This window comes from Salvelinus fontinalis, chromosome 29 (assembly GCF_029448725.1).
Source record: "Salvelinus fontinalis isolate EN_2023a chromosome 29, ASM2944872v1, whole genome shotgun sequence".
NCBI classification, from domain to species: domain Eukaryota; kingdom Metazoa; phylum Chordata; class Actinopteri; order Salmoniformes; family Salmonidae; genus Salvelinus; species Salvelinus fontinalis.
The window spans coordinates 12,338,502-12,357,755 of record NC_074693.1 but is presented as its reverse complement, the minus strand read 5'-3'; the positions used below and the strand labels follow the sequence as shown (position 1 = coordinate 12,357,755).

At 38.6% G+C, this 19,254-nt stretch overlaps 1 protein-coding gene across 3 annotated transcripts in view; it reads left to right on the top strand.

Moving 5' to 3' along the window:
• Nucleotides 1–19,254, top strand: part of LOC129827433 (proton-coupled amino acid transporter 1-like) — a 124,876-nt gene that overhangs the window by 81,498 nt on the left and 24,124 nt on the right. For all 3 annotated transcript variants that reach the window (XM_055888278.1, XM_055888276.1, XM_055888279.1), the window contains exon 11: nt 14,144–14,313. In XM_055888278.1, coding sequence (XP_055744253.1) covers nt 14,144–14,313 — 170 coding nt within the window. The remainder of the gene's footprint in view (nt 1–14,143; nt 14,314–19,254) is intronic.

Here is a 19,254-nt window from a genome sequence, read left to right as displayed (position 1 = left end):
TATGAATGAACTGTAAGACACTAATGTAGTCTGATATGAATGAACTGTAAGACAGTAATATAGTCTGATATGAATGAACTGTAAGACAGTAATATAGTCTGATATGAATTAACTGTAAGACAGTAATGTAGTCTGATATGAATGAGCCCCTGTAAGACAGTAATGTAGTCTGATATGAATGAACTGTAAGACTACATTACTGTCTTACAGGGGCTCATTCATATCAGACTACATTACTGTCTTACAGGGGGCCATTCATATCAGACTACATTACTGTCTTACAGTTAATTAATATCAGACTACATTACTGTCTTACAGGGGGCCATTCATATCAGACTACATTACTGTCTTACAGTTCATTCATATCAGACTACATTACTGTCTTACAGTTAATTCATATCAGACTACATTACTGTCTTACAGGGGTTCATTCATATCAGACTACATTACTGTCTTACAGGGGTCCATTCATATCAGACTACATTACTGTCTTACAGTTAATTCATATCAGACTATATTACTGTCTTACAGTTCATTCATATCAGACTATATTACTGTCTTACAGTTCATTCATATCAGACTACATTAGTGTCTTACAGTTCATTCATATCAGACTACATTACTGTCTTACAGTTCAATCATATCAGACTACATTACTGTCTTACAGTTCATTCATATCAGACTACATTACTGTCTTACAGGGGTCCATTCATATCAGACTACATTACTGTCTTACAGTTCATTCATATCAGACTACATTACTGTCTTACAGTTCATTCATATCAGACTACATTACTGTCTTACAGTTCATTCATATCAGACTACATTACTGTCTTACAGGGGTCCATTCATATCAGACTACATTACTGTCTTACAGTTCATTCATATCAGACTACATTACTGTCTTACAGGGGTCCATTCATATCAGACTACATTACTGTCTTACAGTTCATTCATATCAGACTACATTACTGTCTTACAGGGGTCCATTCATATCAGACTACATTACTGTCTTGCAGTTCATTCATATCAGACTACATTACTGTCTTACAGTTCATATCAGACTACATTACTGTCTTACAGGGGTTCATTCATATCAGACTACATTACTGTCTTACAGTTCATTCATATCAGACTACATTACTGTCTTACAGGGGTCCAGTCATATCAGACTACATTACTGTCTTACAGGGGTTCATCTATATCAGACTACATTACTGTCTTACAGGGGTCCATTCATATCAGACTACATTACTGTCTTACAGGGGTCCATTCATATCAGACTACATTACTGTCTTACAGTTCATTCATATCAGACTACATTACTGTCTTACAGTTCATTCATATCAGACTACATTACTGTCTTACAGTTCATTCATATCAGACTACATTACTGTCTTACAGGGGTCCATTCATTTCAGACTACATTACTGTCTTACAGTTCATTCATATCAGACTACATTACTGTCTTACAGGGGTCATTCATATCAGACTACATTACTGTCTTACAGTTCATTCATATCAGACTACATTACTGTCTTACAGGGGTTCATTCATATCAGACCCCATTACTGTCTTACAGTTCATTCATATCAGACTACATTACTGTCTTACAGTTCATTCATATCAGACTACATTACTGTCTTACAATTCATTCATATCAGACTACATTACTGTCTTACAGGTGTTCATTCATATCAGACTACATTACTGTCTTACAGTTCATTCATATCAGACTACATTACTGTCTTACAGGTGTTCATTCATATCAGACTACATTACTGTCTTACAGTTCATTCATATCAGACTACATTACTGTCTTACAGTTCATTCATATCAGACTACATTACTGTCTCACAGGGGGCCATTCATATCAGACTACATTACTGTCTTACAGGTGTTCATTCATATCAGACTACATTACTGTCTTACAGGGGTTCATTTATATCAGACTACATTACTGTCTTACAGAGGTTCATTCATATCAGACTACATTACTGTCTTACATGGGTTCATTCATATCAGACTACATTACTGTCTTACAGTTCATTCATATCAGACTACATTACTGTCTTACAGGGGTCCAGTCATATCTGACTACATTACTGTCTTACAGGGGTTCATTTATATCAGACTACATTACTGTCTTACAGAGGTTCATTCATATCAGACTACATTACTGTCTTACAGGGGTCCATTCATATCAGACTACATTACTGTCTTACAGGGGTCCATTCATATCAGACTACATTACTGTCTTACAGGGGTCCATTCATATCAGACTACATTACTGTCTTACAGGGGGCCATTCATATCAGACTACATTACTGTCTTACAGGGCTTCATTCATATCAGACTACATTACTGTCTTACAGGGGTTCATTCATATCAGACTACATTACTGTCTTACAGTTCATTCATATCAGACTACATTACTGTCTTACAGGGGTCCATTCATATCAGACTACATTACTGTCTTACAGGGGGCCATTCATATCAGATTACATTACTGTCTTACAGTTCATTCATATCAGACTACATTACTGTCTTACAGGGGCTCATTCATATCAGACTACATTACTGTCTTACAGGGGGCCATTCATATCAGACTACATTACTGTCTTACAGTTAATTCATATCAGACTACATTACTGTCTTACAGGGGGCCATTCATATCAGACTACATTACTGTCTTACAGTTCATTCATATCAGACTACATTACTGTCTTACAGTTAATTCATATCAGACTACATTACTGTCTTACAGGGGTTCATTCATATCAGACTACATTACTGTCTTACAGGGGTCCATTCATATCAGACTACATTACTGTCTTACAGTTAATTCATATCAGACTACATTACTGTCTTACAGTTAATTCATATCAGACTACATTACTGTCTTACAGTTCATTCATATCAGACTACATTACTGTCTTACAGTTCATTCATATCAGACTACATTACTGTCTTACAGTTCATTCATATCAGACTACATTACTGTCTTACAGGGGTCCATTCATATCAGACTACATTACTGTCTTACAGTTCAATCATATCAGACTACATTACTGTCTTACAGTTCATTCATATCAGTCTACATTACTGTCTTACAGTTCATTCATATCAGACTACATTACTGTCTTACAGTTCATTCATATCAGACTACATTACTGTCTTACAGGGGTTCATTCATATCAGACTACATAACTGTCTTACAGGGGTTCATTCATATCAGACTACATTACTGTCTTACAGGGGTTCATTCATATCAGACTACATTACTGTCTTACAGGGGTTCATTCATATCAGACTACATTACTGTCTTACAGTTCATTCATATCAGACTACATTACTGTCTTACAGTTCATTCATATCAGAATACATTACTGTCTTACAGGGGTCCATTCATATCAGACTACATTACTGTCTTACAGGGGTCCATTCATATCAGACTACATTACTGTCTTACAGGGGTTCATTTATATCAGACTACATTACTGTCTTACAGTTCATTCATATCAGACTACATTACTGTCTTACAGGGGTTCATTCATATCAGACTACATTACTGTCTTACAGTTCATTCATATCAGACTACATTACTGTCTTACAGTTCATTCATATCAGACTACATTACTGTCTTACAGTTCATTCATATCAGACTACATTACTGTCTTACAGGGGTTCATTCATATCAGACTACATTACTGTCTTACAGGGGTTCATTCATATCAGACTACATAACTGTCTTACAGGGGTTCATTCATATCAGACTACATTACTGTCTTACAGTTAATTCATATCAGACTACATTACTGTCTTACAGGGGTTCATTCATATCAGACTACATTACTGTCTTACAGTTCATTCATATCAGACTACATTACTGTCTTACAGTTCATTCATATCAGACTACATTACTGTCTTACAGTTCATTCATATCAGACTACATTACTGTCTTACAGTTCATTCATATCAGACTACATTACTGTCTTACAGGGGTCCATTCATATCAGACTACATTACTGTCTTACAGTTCATTCATATCAGACTACATTACTGTCTTACAGTTCATTCATATCAGACTACATTACTGTCTTACAGTTCATTCATATCAGACTACATTACTGTCTTACAGTTCATTCATATCAGACTACATTACTGTCTTACAGTTCATTCATATCAGACTACATTACTGTCTTACAGTTCATTCATATCAGACTACATTACTGTCTTACAGGGGTTCATTCATATCAGACCCCATTACTGTCTTACAGTTCATTCATATCAGACTACATTACTGTCTTACAGTTCATTCATATCAGACTACATTACTGTCTTACAGTTCATTCATATCAGACTACATTACTGTCTTACAGGTGTTCATTCATATCAGACTACATTACTGTCTTACAGTTCATTCATATCAGAATACATTACTGTCTTACAGGTGTTCATTCATATCAGACTACATTACTGTCTTACAGTTCATTCATATCAGACTACATTACTGTCTTACAGTTCATTCATATCAGACTACATTACTGTCTCACAGGGGGCCATTCATATCAGACTACATTACTGTCTTACAGGTGTTCATTCATATCAGACTACATTACTGTCTTACAGGGGTTCATTTATATCAGACTACATTACTGTCTTACAGAGGTTCATTCATATCAGACTACATTACTGTCTTACATGGGTTCATTCATATCAGACTACATTACTGTCTTACAGTTCATTCATATCAGACTACATTACTGTCTTACAGGGGTCCAGTCATATCTGACTACATTACTGTCTTACAGGGGTTCATTTATATCAGACTACATTACTGTCTTACAGAGGTTCATTCATATCAGACTACATTACTGTCTTACAGGGGTCCATTCATATCAGACTACATTACTGTCTTACAGGGGGCCATTCATATCAGATTACATTACTGTCTTACAGTTCATTCATATCAGACTACATTACTGTCTTACAGGGGCTCATTCATATCAGACTACATTACTGTCTTACAGGGGGCCATTCATATCAGACTACATTACTGTCTTACAGTTAATTCATATCAGACTACATTACTGTCTTACAGGGGGCCATTCATATCAGACTACATTACTGTCTTACAGTTCATTCATATCAGACTACATTACTGTCTTACAGTTAATTCATATCAGACTACATTACTGTCTTACAGGGGTTCATTCATATCAGACTACATTACTGTCTTACAGGGGTCCATTCATATCAGACTACATTACTGTCTTACAGTTAATTCATATCAGACTACATTACTGTCTTACAGTTAATTCATATCAGACTACATTACTGTCTTACAGTTCATTCATATCAGACTACATTACTGTCTTACAGTTCATTCATATCAGACTACATTACTGTCTTACAGTTCATTCATATCAGACTACATTACTGTCTTACAGGGGTCCATTCATATCAGACTACATTACTGTCTTACAGTTCAATCATATCAGACTACATTACTGTCTTACAGTTCATTCATATCAGTCTACATTACTGTCTTACAGTTCATTCATATCAGACTACATTACTGTCTTACAGTTCATTCATATCAGACTACATTACTGTCTTACAGGGGTTCATTCATATCAGACTACATAACTGTCTTACAGGGGTTCATTCATATCAGACTACATTACTGTCTTACAGGGGTTCATTCATATCAGACTACATTACTGTCTTACAGTTCATTCATATCAGACTACATTACTGTCTTACAGTTCATTCATATCAGACTACATTACTGTCTTACAGGTGTTCATTCATATCAGACTACATTACTGTCTTACAGTTCATTCATATCAGACCCCATTACTGTCTTACAGTTCATTCATATCAGACTACATTACTGTCTTACAGTTCATTCATATCAGACTACATTACTGTCTTACAGTTCATTCATATCAGACTACATTACTGTCTTACAGGTGTTCATTCATATCAGACTACATTACTGTCTTACAGTTCATTCATATCAGACTACATTACTGTCTTACAGGTGTTCATTCATATCAGACTACATTACTGTCTTACAGTTCATTCATATCAGACTACATTACTGTCTTACAGTTCATTCATATCAGACTACATTACTGTCTCACAGGGGGCCATTCATATCAGACTACATTACTGTCTTACAGGTGTTCATTCATATCAGACTACATTACTGTCTTACAGGGGTTCATTTATATCAGACTACATTACTGTCTTACAGAGGTTCATTCATATCAGACTACATTACTGTCTTACATGGGTTCATTCATATCAGACTACATTACTGTCTTACAGTTCATTCATATCAGACTACATTACTGTCTTACAGGGGTCCAGTCATATCTGACTACATTACTGTCTTACAGGGGTTCATTTATATCAGACTACATTACTGTCTTACAGAGGTTCATTCATATCAGACTACATTACTGTCTTACAGGGGTCCATTCATATCAGACTACATTACTGTCTTACAGGGGGCCATTCATATCAGATTACATTACTGTCTTACAGTTCATTCATATCAGACTACATTACTGTCTTACAGGGGCTCATTCATATCAGACTACATTACTGTCTTACAGGGGGCCATTCATATCAGACTACATTACTGTCTTACAGTTAATTCATATCAGACTACATTACTGTCTTACAGGGGGCCATTCATATCAGACTACATTACTGTCTTACAGTTCATTCATATCAGACTACATTACTGTCTTACAGGGGTCCATTCATATCAGACTACATTACTGTCTTACAGTTAATTCATATCAGACTACATTACTGTCTTACAGTTAATTCATATCAGACTACATTACTGTCTTACAGTTCATTCATATCAGACTACATTACTGTCTTACAGTTCATTCATATCAGACTACATTACTGTCTTACAGTTCATTCATATCAGACTACATTACTGTCTTACAGGGGTCCATTCATATCAGACTACATTACTGTCTTACAGTTCAATCATATCAGACTACATTACTGTCTTACAGTTCATTCATATCAGTCTACATTACTGTCTTACAGTTCATTCATATCAGACTACATTACTGTCTTACAGTTCATTCATATCAGACTACATTACTGTCTTACAGGGGTTCATTCATATCAGACTACATAACTGTCTTACAGGGGTTCATTCATATCAGACTACATTACTGTCTTACAGGGGTTCATTCATATCAGACTACATTACTGTCTTACAGTTCATTCATATCAGACTACATTAGTGTCTTACAGTTCATTCATATCAGACTACATTACTGTCTTACAGTTCATTCATATCAGACTACATTACTGTCTTACAGTTCATTCATATCAGACTACATTACTGTCTTACAGGGGTCCATTCATATCAGACTACATTACTGTCTTACAGGGGTTCATTCATATCAGACTACATTACTGTCTTACAGGGGTTCATTTATATCAGACTACATTACTGTCTTACAGTTCATTCATATCAGACTACATTACTGTCTTACAGTTCATTCATATCAGACTACATTACTGTCTTACAGGTGTTCATTCATATCAGACTACATTACTGTCTTACAGTTCATTCATATCAGACTACATTACTGTCTTACAGGTGTTCATTCATATCAGACTACATTACTGTCTTACAGTTCATTCATATCAGACTACATTACTGTCTTACAGTTCATTCATATCAGACTACATTACTGTCTCACAGGGGGCCATTCATATCAGACTACATTACTGTCTTACAGGTGTTCATTCATATCAGACTACATTACTGTCTTACAGGGGTTCATTTATATCAGACTACATTACTGTCTTACAGAGGTTCATTCATATCAGACTACATTACTGTCTTACATGGGTTCATTCATATCAGACTACATTACTGTCTTACAGTTCATTCATATCAGACTACATTACTGTCTTACAGGGGTCCAGTCATATCTGACTACATTACTGTCTTACAGGGGTTCATTTATATCAGACTACATTACTGTCTTACAGAGGTTCATTCATATCAGACTACATTACTGTCTTACAGGGGTCCATTCATATCAGACTACATTACTGTCTTACAGGGGGCCATTCATATCAGATTACATTACTGTCTTACAGTTCATTCATATCAGACTACATTACTGTCTTACAGGGGCTCATTCATATCAGACTACATTACTGTCTTACAGGGGGCCATTCATATCAGACTACATTACTGTCTTACAGTTAATTCATATCAGACTACATTACTGTCTTACAGGGGGCCATTCATATCAGACTACATTACTGTCTTACAGTTCATTCATATCAGACTACATTACTGTCTTACAGTTAATTCATATCAGACTACATTACTGTCTTACAGGGGTTCATTCATATCAGACTACATTACTGTCTTACAGGGGTCCATTCATATCAGACTACATTACTGTCTTACAGTTAATTCATATCAGACTACATTACTGTCTTACAGTTAATTCATATCAGACTACATTACTGTCTTACAGTTCATTCATATCAGACTACATTACTGTCTTACAGTTCATTCATATCAGACTACATTACTGTCTTACAGTTCATTCATATCAGACTACATTACTGTCTTACAGGGGTCCATTCATATCAGACTACATTACTGTCTTACAGTTCAATCATATCAGACTACATTACTGTCTTACAGTTCATTCATATCAGTCTACATTACTGTCTTACAGTTCATTCATATCAGACTACATTACTGTCTTACAGTTCATTCATATCAGACTACATTACTGTCTTACAGGGGTTCATTCATATCAGACTACATAACTGTCTTACAGGGGTTCATTCATATCAGACTACATTACTGTCTTACAGGGGTTCATTCATATCAGACTACATTACTGTCTTACAGTTCATTCATATCAGACTACATTACTGTCTTACAGTTCATTCATATCAGACTACATTACTGTCTTACAGGTGTTCATTCATATCAGACTACATTACTGTCTTACAGTTCATTCATATCAGACCCCATTACTGTCTTACAGTTCATTCATATCAGACTACATTACTGTCTTACAGTTCATTCATATCAGACTACATTACTGTCTTACAGTTCATTCATATCAGACTACATTACTGTCTTACAGGTGTTCATTCATATCAGACTACATTACTGTCTTACAGTTCATTCATATCAGACTACATTACTGTCTTACAGGTGTTCATTCATATCAGACTACATTACTGTCTTACAGTTCATTCATATCAGACTACATTACTGTCTTACAGTTCATTCATATCAGACTACATTACTGTCTCACAGGGGGCCATTCATATCAGACTACATTACTGTCTTACAGGTGTTCATTCATATCAGACTACATTACTGTCTTACAGGGGTTCATTTATATCAGACTACATTACTGTCTTACAGAGGTTCATTCATATCAGACTACATTACTGTCTTACATGGGTTCATTCATATCAGACTACATTACTGTCTTACAGTTCATTCATATCAGACTACATTACTGTCTTACAGGGGTCCAGTCATATCTGACTACATTACTGTCTTACAGGGGTTCATTTATATCAGACTACATTACTGTCTTACAGAGGTTCATTCATATCAGACTACATTACTGTCTTACAGGGGTCCATTCATATCAGACTACATTACTGTCTTACAGGGGGCCATTCATATCAGATTACATTACTGTCTTACAGTTCATTCATATCAGACTACATTACTGTCTTACAGGGGCTCATTCATATCAGACTACATTACTGTCTTACAGGGGGCCATTCATATCAGACTACATTACTGTCTTACAGTTAATTCATATCAGACTACATTACTGTCTTACAGGGGGCCATTCATATCAGACTACATTACTGTCTTACAGTTCATTCATATCAGACTACATTACTGTCTTACAGTTAATTCATATCAGACTACATTACTGTCTTACAGGGGTTCATTCATATCAGACTACATTACTGTCTTACAGGGGTCCATTCATATCAGACTACATTACTGTCTTACAGTTAATTCATATCAGACTACATTACTGTCTTACAGTTAATTCATATCAGACTACATTACTGTCTTACAGTTCATTCATATCAGACTACATTACTGTCTTACAGTTCATTCATATCAGACTACATTACTGTCTTACAGTTCATTCATATCAGACTACATTACTGTCTTACAGGGGTCCATTCATATCAGACTACATTACTGTCTTACAGTTCAATCATATCAGACTACATTACTGTCTTACAGTTCATTCATATCAGTCTACATTACTGTCTTACAGTTCATTCATATCAGACTACATTACTGTCTTACAGTTCATTCATATCAGACTACATTACTGTCTTACAGGGGTTCATTCATATCAGACTACATAACTGTCTTACAGGGGTTCATTCATATCAGACTACATTACTGTCTTACAGGGGTTCATTCATATCAGACTACATTACTGTCTTACAGTTCATTCATATCAGACTACATTAGTGTCTTACAGTTCATTCATATCAGACTACATTACTGTCTTACAGTTCATTCATATCAGACTACATTACTGTCTTACAGTTCATTCATATCAGACTACATTACTGTCTTACAGGGGTCCATTCATATCAGACTACATTACTGTCTTACAGGGGTTCATTCATATCAGACTACATTACTGTCTTACAGGGGTTCATTTATATCAGACTACATTACTGTCTTACAGTTCATTCATATCAGACTACATTACTGTCTTACAGGGGTTCATTCATATCAGACTACATTACTGTCTTACAGTTCATTCATATCAGACTACATTACTGTCTTACAGTTCATTCATATCAGACTACATTACTGTCTTACAGTTCATTCATATCAGACTACATTACTGTCTTACAGGGGTTCATTCATATCAGACTACATTACTGTCTTACAGTTAATTCATATCAGACTACATAACTGTCTTACAGGGGTTCATTCATATCAGACTACATTACTGTCTTACAGTTAATTCATATCAGACTACATAACTGTCTTACAGTTCATTCATATCAGACTACATTACTGTCTTACAGTTCATTCATATCAGACTACATTACTGTCTTACAGGGGTCCATTCATATCAGACTACATTACTGTCTTACAGTTCATTCATATCAGACTACATTACTGTCTTACAGTTCATTCATATCAGACTACATTACTGTCTTACAGTTCATTCATATCAGACTACATTACTGTCTTACAGGGGTTCATTCATATCAGACTACATTACTGTCTTACAGGGGTTCATTCATATCAGACTACATTACTGTCTTACAGTTCATTCATATCAGACTACATTACTGTCTTACAGGGGTCCATTCATATCAGACTACATTACTGTCTTACAGGGGTCCATTCATATCAGACTACATTACTGTCTTACAGTTCATTCATATCAGACTACATTACTGTCTTACAGTTCATTCATATCAGACTACATTACTGTCTTACAGTTCATTCATATCAGACTACATTACTGTCTTACAGTTCATTCATATCAGACTACATTACTGTCTTACAGTTCATTCATATCAGACTACATTACTGTCTTACAGGGGTCCATTCATATCAGACTACATTACTGTCTTACAGGGGTCCATTCATATCAGACTACATTACTGTCTTACAGGGGTTCATTCATATCAGACTACATTACTGTCTTACAGGGGTTCATTCATATCAGACTACATTACTGTCTTACAGTTCATTCATATCAGACTACATTACTGTCTTACAGGGGTCCATTCATATCAGACTACATTACTGTCTTACAGGGGTCCATTCATATCAGACTACATTACTGTCTTACAGTTCATTCATATCAGACTACATTACTGTCTTACAGTTCATTCATATCAGACTACATTACTGTCTTACAGTTCATTCATATCAGACTACATTACTGTCTTACAGTTCATTCATATCAGACTACATTACTGTCTTACAGTTCATTCATATCAGACTACATTACTGTCTTACAGTTCATTCATATCAGACTACATTACTGTCTTACAGTTCATTCATATCGGACTACATTACTGTCTTACAGGGGTCCATTCATATCAGACTACATTACTGTCTTACAGTTCATTCATATCAGACTACATTACTGTCTTACAGTTCATTCATATCAGACTACATTACTGTCTTACAGTTCATTCATATCAGACTACATTACTGTCTTACAGGGGTCCATTCATATCAGACTACATTACTGTCTTACAGTTCATTCATATCAGACTACATTACTGTCTTACAGGGGTCCATTCATATCAGACTACATTACTGTCTTACAGTTCATTCATATCAGACTACATTACTGTCTTACAGGGGTTCATTCATATCAGACCCCATTACTGTCTTACAGTTCATTCATATCAGACTACATTACTGTCTTACAGTTCATTCATATCAGACTACATTACTGTCTTACAGTTCATTCATATCAGACTACATTACTGTCTTACAGGGGTCCATTCATATCAGACTACATTACTGTCTTACAGGGGTTCATTCATATCAGACTACATTACTGTCTTACAGGGGTTCATTCATATCAGACTACATTACTGTCTTACAGGGGTTCATTCATATCAGACTACATTACTGTCTTACAGGGGTCCAGTCATATCAGACTACATTACTGTCTTACAGGGGTTCATTTATATCAGACTACATTACTGTCTTACAGGGGTCCAGTCATGTCAGACTACATTACTGTCTTACAGGGGTTCATTTATATCAGACTACATTACTGTCTTACAGAGGTTCATTCATATCAGACTACATTACTGTCTTACATGGGTTCATTCATATCAGACTACATTACTGTCTTACAGTTCATTCATATCAGACTACATTACTGTCTTAAGGGGTCCAGTCATATCTGACTACATTACTGTCTTACAGGGGTTCATTTATATCAGACTACATTACTGTCTTACAGGGGTTCATTCATATCAGACTACATTACTGTCTTACATGGGTTCATTTATATCAGACTACATTACTGTCTTACAGGGGTTCATTCATATCAGACCCCATTACTGTCTTACAGTTCATTCATATCAGACTACATTACTGTCTTACAGTTCATTCATATCAGACTGCATTACTGTCTTACAGGGGTTCATTCATATCAGACTACATTACTGTCTTACAGGGGTCCATTCATATCAGACTACATTACTGTCTTACAGTTCATTCATATCAGACTACATTACTGTCTTACAGGGGTTCATTCATATCAGACTACATTACTGTCTTACAGTTCATTCATATCAGACTACATTACTGTCTTACAGTTCATTCATATCAGACTACATTACTGTCTTACAGTTCATTCATATCAGACTACATTACTGTCTTACAGTTCATTCATATCAGACTACATTACTGTCTTACAGGGGTCCATTCATATCAGACTACATTACTGTCTTACAGTTCATTCATATCAGACTACATTACTGTCCTCCATGGGTTCATTTATATCAGACTACATTACTGTCTTACAGGGGTTCATTCATATCAGACTACATTACTGTCTTACAGTTCATTCATATCAGACTACATTACTGTCTTACAGGGGTCCATTCATATCAGACTACATTACTGTCTTACAGGGGTCCAGTCATATCAGGCTACTCTCATACAGTTCATTCAATCAGGCTACTCTCATACAGGGGTTCACTCCCAACTTGAATTGCAGCCTTCAAAAGGCATAAATTGTATCTACCATCTCTGTTTCTGTTTCTACTTGATGTTTTATTGTCCAAATGCTGTGCTGTTTGACTATTACTTTCTATTACTGATTACGTAATAATTAGTCCTACTCATTAATTAATATGATGTCTCCTCAGGAACTTGAAATGCAGTCATCAATAAAACCATGGTGGTTGTGTGTGTCTGCCTTTGCTGTGACTTTAACCTCTCTCTCTCTGTCTCTCTCTTTCTCTCTCTCTCTCTTTCTCTCTCTCTCTCTCTCTCTCTCTCTCTGTCTCTCTTTCTCTCTCTCTCTCTTTCTCTCTCTCTCTCTCTGTCTTTCTCCAGGATGTATCAGATTGTAAAGCTTCTCTACTGTTTCGGTATCTACATCACCTTTGCCCTTCAGTTCTACGTGCCAGCTGCGATCCTGATTCCTCCTGTGGTGTCCCGCGTCTCAGAGAGATGGGAACTGACGGTTGATCTCCTGATCCGCACTGCGCTCGTATTCTTCACCTGTGAGTATGACGTCTGTCTTTCTGTCTGACGCCCCCAGGGCAGTCTACTATCCCCGACGCCTCAGTGTGTAGTATTGCATCTGGCTAGAGTCCACTCTGAAAACATCACTTCCCCTGTGAGTCTGACTGAAGTCTCAAGCGCCTAGGCCGGGGGTAGGCAACTAGGCTCAGCCGCAGGCCAAATGTTGTTATAATATTTTGTACACTGCAAATTGACCACAATTAAGCCCAGTAAGAGAATGCCGCCCCCTGCCTGTTGCCGACCGCTGCCTGTTGCCGACCGCTGCCTGTTGCCGACCGCTGCCTGTTGCCGACCGCTGCCTGTTGCCGACCCCTGCCTGTTGCCGACCCCTGCCTGTTGCCGACCCCTGCCTGTTGCCGACCCCTGCCTGTTGCCGACCCCTGCCTGTTGCCGACCCCTGCCTGTTGCCGACCCCTGCCTGTTGCCGACCCCTGCCTGTTGCCGACCCCTGCCTGTTGCCGACCCCTGCCTGTTGCCGACTCCTGCCTGTTGCCGACCGCTGCCTGTTGCCGACCCCTGCCTGTTGCCGACCCCTGCCTGTTGCCGACCCCTGCCTGTTGCCGACCCCTGCCTGTTGCCGACCCCTGCCTGTTGCCGACCGCTGCCTGTTGCCGACCGCTGCCCGGAGGTAGTGGGACATCCCTTGTTATGTCACCAATGTAGTAGACCTGGGTTCAAATTGTATACATTATCGTCTGGCTGTCTGGCTGTCTGGCTGGCTGGCTGTCTGGCTGTCTGGCTGGCTGGTCGTTCCTATCTGACACGCAGTCCCACAAATGTCTTGTCTGACAATGGCCCCTGGCCACTGGGCCCTGGCCACCATAGATTCTGACAATGGCCCCTGGGCCCTGGCCACCATAGATTCTGACAATGGCCCCTGGCCATCCACACCTGAGTTCAAATAGATTCTGTATTCTTTCAGATAGTTTAGCTGTGCTTGATTGAGATTGTCTGGTGTAATGGACTAGTATTTACAATGGTGTTTGTTTTTCACTGGTTGACCTTTTCTTGTGACAACAGGTCACAAATCTTGCTGCTGTGATGCACATTCTGGTATTTCACCCAGTAGATATGGGAGTTTATCAAAATTGGATTTGTTTTTGAATTCTTTGTGGGTCTGTGTAATCTGAGGGAAATATGTGTCTCTAATATGGTCATACATTTGTCAGGAGGTTAGGAAGTGCAGCTCAGTTTCCACCTCATTTTGTGGGCAGTGTGCACATAGCCTGTCTTCTCTTGAGAGCCATGTCTGCCTACGGCGGCCTTTCTCAATAGCAAGGCTATACTCACTGAGTCTGTACATAGTCAAAGCTTTCCTTAAGTTTGGGCCAGTCACAGTGGTCAGGTACTCTACCACTGTGTAGTCTCTGTTTAGGGCCAAATAGCATTCTAGTTTGCTCCGTTTTTTTGTTAATTACTTGACACATTGGAAAGAATTATCTTTTTGTTTTCTCATGATTTGGTTGGGTCTAATTGTGTTGCTGTCTTGGGGCTCTGTGGGGTGTGTTTGTGTTTGTGAACAGAGCCCTAGGACCAGTTTGCTTAGGGGACTCTTCTCCAGGTTCATCTCTCTGTAGGTGATGGCTTTGTTATGGAAGTTTTGGGAATCGCTTCCTTTTAGGTGGTTGTAGAATTTAACGTCTCTTTTCTGGATTTTGATCATTAGTGGGTATCGGCCTAATTCTGCTCTGCATGCATTATTTGGTGTTCTACAATGTACACGGAGGATATTTTTGCAGAATTCTGCATGCAGAGTCTCAAGTTGGTGTTTGTCCCATTTTGTGAATTCTTGGTTGGTGAGCGGACCCCAGACCTCACAACCATGAAGGGCAATGGGTTCTATGACTGATTCAAGTATTTTTAGCCAGATGCTAATTGGTATGTTGAATTTTATATTCATCAAATTTTATTTGTCACATACACATGGTTAGCAGATGTTAATACGAGTGTAGTGAAATGCTTGTGCTTCTTGTTCCGACCGTCCAGTAATATCTAACAAGTAATCTAACAATTTCACAACAACTACCTTATACACACAAGTGTAAAGGAATGAATAAGAATATGTACATAAAGATGTATGAATGAGCGATAGCCGAACGGCATAGGCAAGATGCAGTAGATGGTATAGAGTACAGTATATACATATGAGATGAGTAATGTAGGGTATGTAAACATTATATAAAGTGGAATTATATAAAGTGGCTAGTGATACATTTATTACATACATTTTTCATTATTAAAGTGGCTAGAGATGAGTCTGTATGTTAGCAGCAGCCACTCAAGGTTAGTGATGGCTGTTTAACAGTCTGATGGCCTTGAGATAGAAGCTGTTTTTCAGTCTCTCTATCCCCGCTTTGATGCACCTGTACTGACCTCGCCTTCTGGATGATAGCGGGGGGAACAGGCAGTGGCTCGGGTGGTTGCTGTCCTTGATTATCTTTTTTGGCCTTCCTGTGACATCGGGTGGTGTAGGTGTCCTGAAGGGCAGGTAGTTTGCCCCCGGTGATGCGTTGTGCAGACCTCACTACCCTCTGGAGAGCCTTCTGGTTGTGGGCGGAGCAGCTGCCGTACCAGGCGGTGATACAGCCCGACAGGATGCTCTCGATTGTGCATCTGTAAAAGTTTGTGAGTGTTTTTGGTGACATGCCGAATTTCTTCAGCCTCCTGAGGTTGAAGAGGCGCTGCTGCGCCTTCTTCACAACGTTGTCTGTGTCGGTGGACCAATTCAGTTTGTGCGTGATGTGTACGCCGAGGAACTTAAAACTTACTACCCTCTCCACTACTGACCCGTCGATGTGGATAGGGGGGTGATCCCTCTGCTGTTTCCTGAAGTCCACGATCATCTCCTTTGTTTTGTTGATTTGAGTGTGAGGTTATTTTCCTGACACCACACTCCGAGGTGTGTTTTGTTGATGTTGAGTGTGAGGTTATTTTCCTGACACCACACTCCGAGGTGTGTTTTGTTGATTTGAGTGTGAGGTTATTTTCCTGACACCACACTCCGAGGTGTGTTTTATTGACGTTGAGTGTGAGGTTATTTTCCTGACACCAAATTCCAAGGTGTGTTTTGTTGAGTGTGAGGTTATTTTCCTGACACCACACTCCGAGGTGTGTTTTGTTGATGTTGAGTGTGAGGTTATTTTCCTGACACCACACTCCAAGGTGTGTTTTGTTGATGTTGAGTGTGAGGTTATTTTTCTGACACCACACTCCAAGGTGTGTTTTGTTGATGTTGAGTGTGAGGTTATTTTCCTGACACCACACTCCGAGGTGTGTTTTGTTGACGTTGAGTGTGAGGTTATTTTCCTGACACCACACTCCGAGGTGTGTTTTGTTGAGTGTGAGGTTATTTTCCTGACACCACACTCCGAGGTGTGTTTTGTTGACGTTGAGTGTGAGGTTATTTTCCTGACACCACACTCCAAGGTGTGTTTTGTTGATGTTGAGTTTGAGGTTATTTACCTGACACCACACTCCGAGGTGTGTTTTGTTGGCGTTGAGTGTGAGGTTATTTTCCTGACACCACACTCCGAGGTGTGTTTTGTTGACGTTGAGTGTGAGGTTATTTTCCTGACACCACACTCCGAGGTGTGTTTTGTTGATGTTGAGTGTGAGGTTATTTTCCTGACACCACACTCCGAGGTGTGTTTTTTGTTGACGTTGAGTGTGAGGTTATTTTCCTGACACCACACTCCGAGGTGTGTTTTGTTGGCGTTGAGTATGAGGTTATTTTCCTGACACCACACTCCAAGGTGTGTTTTGTTGAGTGTGAGGTTATTTTCCTGACACCACACTCCAAGGTGTGTTTTGTTGATGTTGAGTGTGAGGTTATTTTCCTGACACCACACTCCGAGGTGTGTTTTATTGACGTTGAGTGTGAGGTTATTTTCCTGACACCACACTCCAAGGTGTGTTTTGTTGATGTTGAGTTTGAGGTTATTTTCCTGACGCCACACTCCGAGGTGTGTTTTGTTGACGTTGAGTGTGAGGTTATTTTCCTGACACCACACTCCGAGGTGTGTTTTGTTGAGTGTGAGGTTATTTTCCTGACACCACACTCCGAGGTGTGTTTTGTTGATGTTGAGTGTGAGGTTATTTTCCTGACACCACACTCCAAGGTGCGTTTTGTGATGTTGAGTGTGAGGTTATTTTCCTGACACCACACTCCGAGGTGTGTTTTGTTGACGTTGAGTGTGAGGTTATTTTCCTGACACCACACTCCAAGGTGTGTTTTGTTGATGTTGAGTTTGAGGTTATTTTCCTGACACCACACTCCGAGGTGTGTTTTGTTGATGTTGAGTGTGAGGTTATTTTCCTGACACCACACTCCGAGGTGTGTTTTGTTGACGTTGAGTGTGAGGTTATTTTCCTGACACCACACTCCAAGGTGTGTTTTGTTGATGTTGAGTGTGAGGTTATTTTCCTGACACCACACTCCGAGGTGTGTTTTGTTGGCGTTGAGTGTGAGGTTATTTTCCTGACACCACACTCCAAGGTGTGTTTTGTTGAGTGTGAGGTTATTTTCCTGACACCACACTCCAAGGTGTGTTTTGTTGATGTTGAGTGTGAGGTTATTTTTCCTGACACCACACTCCGAGGTGTGTTTTGTTGACGTTGAGTGTGAGGTTATTTTCCTGACACCACACTCCGAGGTGTGTTTTTTTGACGTTGAGTGTGAGGTTATTTTCCTGACACCACACTCCGAGGTGTGTTTTGTTGATGTTGAGTGTGAGGTTATTTTCCTGACACCACACTCCGAGGTGTGTTTTGTTGACGTTGAGTGTGAGGTTATTTTTCCTGACACCACACTCCGAGGTGTGTTTTGTTGACGTTGAGTGTGAGGTTATTTTCCTGACACCACACTCCGAGGTGTGTTTTTTTGACGTTGAGTGTGAGGTTATTTTCCTGACACCACACTC